Source organism: Gavialis gangeticus, unplaced genomic scaffold (assembly GCF_001723915.1).
Source record: "Gavialis gangeticus isolate Ggan-Ray unplaced genomic scaffold, GavGan_comp1, whole genome shotgun sequence".
Classification (NCBI taxonomy): Eukaryota; Metazoa; Chordata; order Crocodylia; family Gavialidae; genus Gavialis; species Gavialis gangeticus.
Genome location: NW_017729024.1, coordinates 158,312,140 through 158,313,442, shown reverse-complemented (window position 1 = coordinate 158,313,442; position 1,303 = coordinate 158,312,140). Strand labels below are relative to the sequence as shown.

The window sequence follows — 1,303 nt, the reverse complement described above, 5'->3', positions numbered from 1 at the left end:
AAAAAAAAAAAAAAAAAAAAAAATCACAAACAACCCCCCCCCCACCCTAATTTTTTGTAGGTTCCTTGACAGAAACATGATTTTTTCAATTGTTTTTTATACATTTCCTAATGGATAATTTATGCTTTTTCTGTTTTTTGGACTTTTTATTTACATTCTTTGACTGCTATTTGACCAGTCAATTGACTGAACTTTATTTGACTAGTCACATACCCAACCGTAATCAAACTTTAACAAAGTTCTTATAAAACTATATAGTTTCTAAAACCATAATAAACTGCATGTGCACCTAGGACCATATAAGCCATCACAGCAGTAAGGTATTTTCTTAATTTCAAGAGAGACGGAGTTGAACAGAGGTGAACATTTCTTAATAATTAATGGTAAATTAGGTATACTCTAAGAGGAAAAAAAAATGAATGGAGTGATTTATCAGTCACAAAAATACAATCATTTTCACTTTAGAAATCAGTAGGTCATACAGGTACATTAAAATTAAAGACTGTGTGTGACAGTCCAGTAAGAAACTGCAGACATTTACATTTGTAACTCTTTATTTATTTTTACTGAAAAGTTCAATGCTTTAGAAGTATGTTTTAAGTTTTCAAACAAAATAAACAAGTACATCTTGAGGGAACATCTTTTTTAAATTGTGTAGAATATAGATTTCTGGTTTTCATCATTAAAATAAATATTCAATACCAGAAACTCAGCTCATAGAGCTATCCCTGTAAAAAAACAAAATGACATACACTTCAAATTGAAGAGGAGTGGAATTTAATTTCAAATCAACATGTTGCTGTAACAGTGAATAATCTGTCTGGATATAAAAAAACACTCTGGCTGTTTCTATACATTAGAAAACTGGTAAAATATTCTGAATTTTTTTAAATCAGTTTCCCTCACCTATTCTGTTCAGCCTTTTTCTCCTCTGATTTTTCTGCCATTAGTCCTTCTTGTGGACATTCTACATCTGAAGTGGAAATAGACTGCAATTAAAATAAAAGGACTTCAATGTATTGCAGGTGTCTTATTATTAAAATATTGAAGCGTTTCAGACATTTCTAACTAATCACCCATGGGGTCAAATTCTAATGGTTTTATTTTAAATAGCCAGAACATCCTAACTTTCAACAGAGAGATACTGAAAGAAATACAGAACACCATATACACAAGCTCATGGGTCAGAGGCAATATCTTTTATTAAACCAACTAAATAGTAGCAAAGAAATTCCTATCTCTGAAAGCTTTTGGGCACATATACCCTTCTTCAGGCTGAGGAGAATTCAAAGATTGCAGAAGT

At 31.0% G+C, this 1,303-nt stretch overlaps 1 protein-coding gene across 5 annotated transcripts in view; it reads right to left on the bottom strand.

The window, feature by feature from the left end:
• CUNH5orf42 (chromosome unknown C5orf42 homolog) overlaps positions 1-1,303 on the bottom strand; it is a 132,902-nt gene that overhangs the window by 56,209 nt on the left and 75,390 nt on the right. For all 5 annotated transcript variants that reach the window (XM_019517948.1, XM_019517944.1, XM_019517945.1 and 2 more), the window contains exon 29: positions 907-989. In XM_019517948.1, the coding sequence (XP_019373493.1) occupies positions 907-989 (83 nt within the window). The remainder of the gene's footprint in view (positions 1-906; positions 990-1,303) is intronic.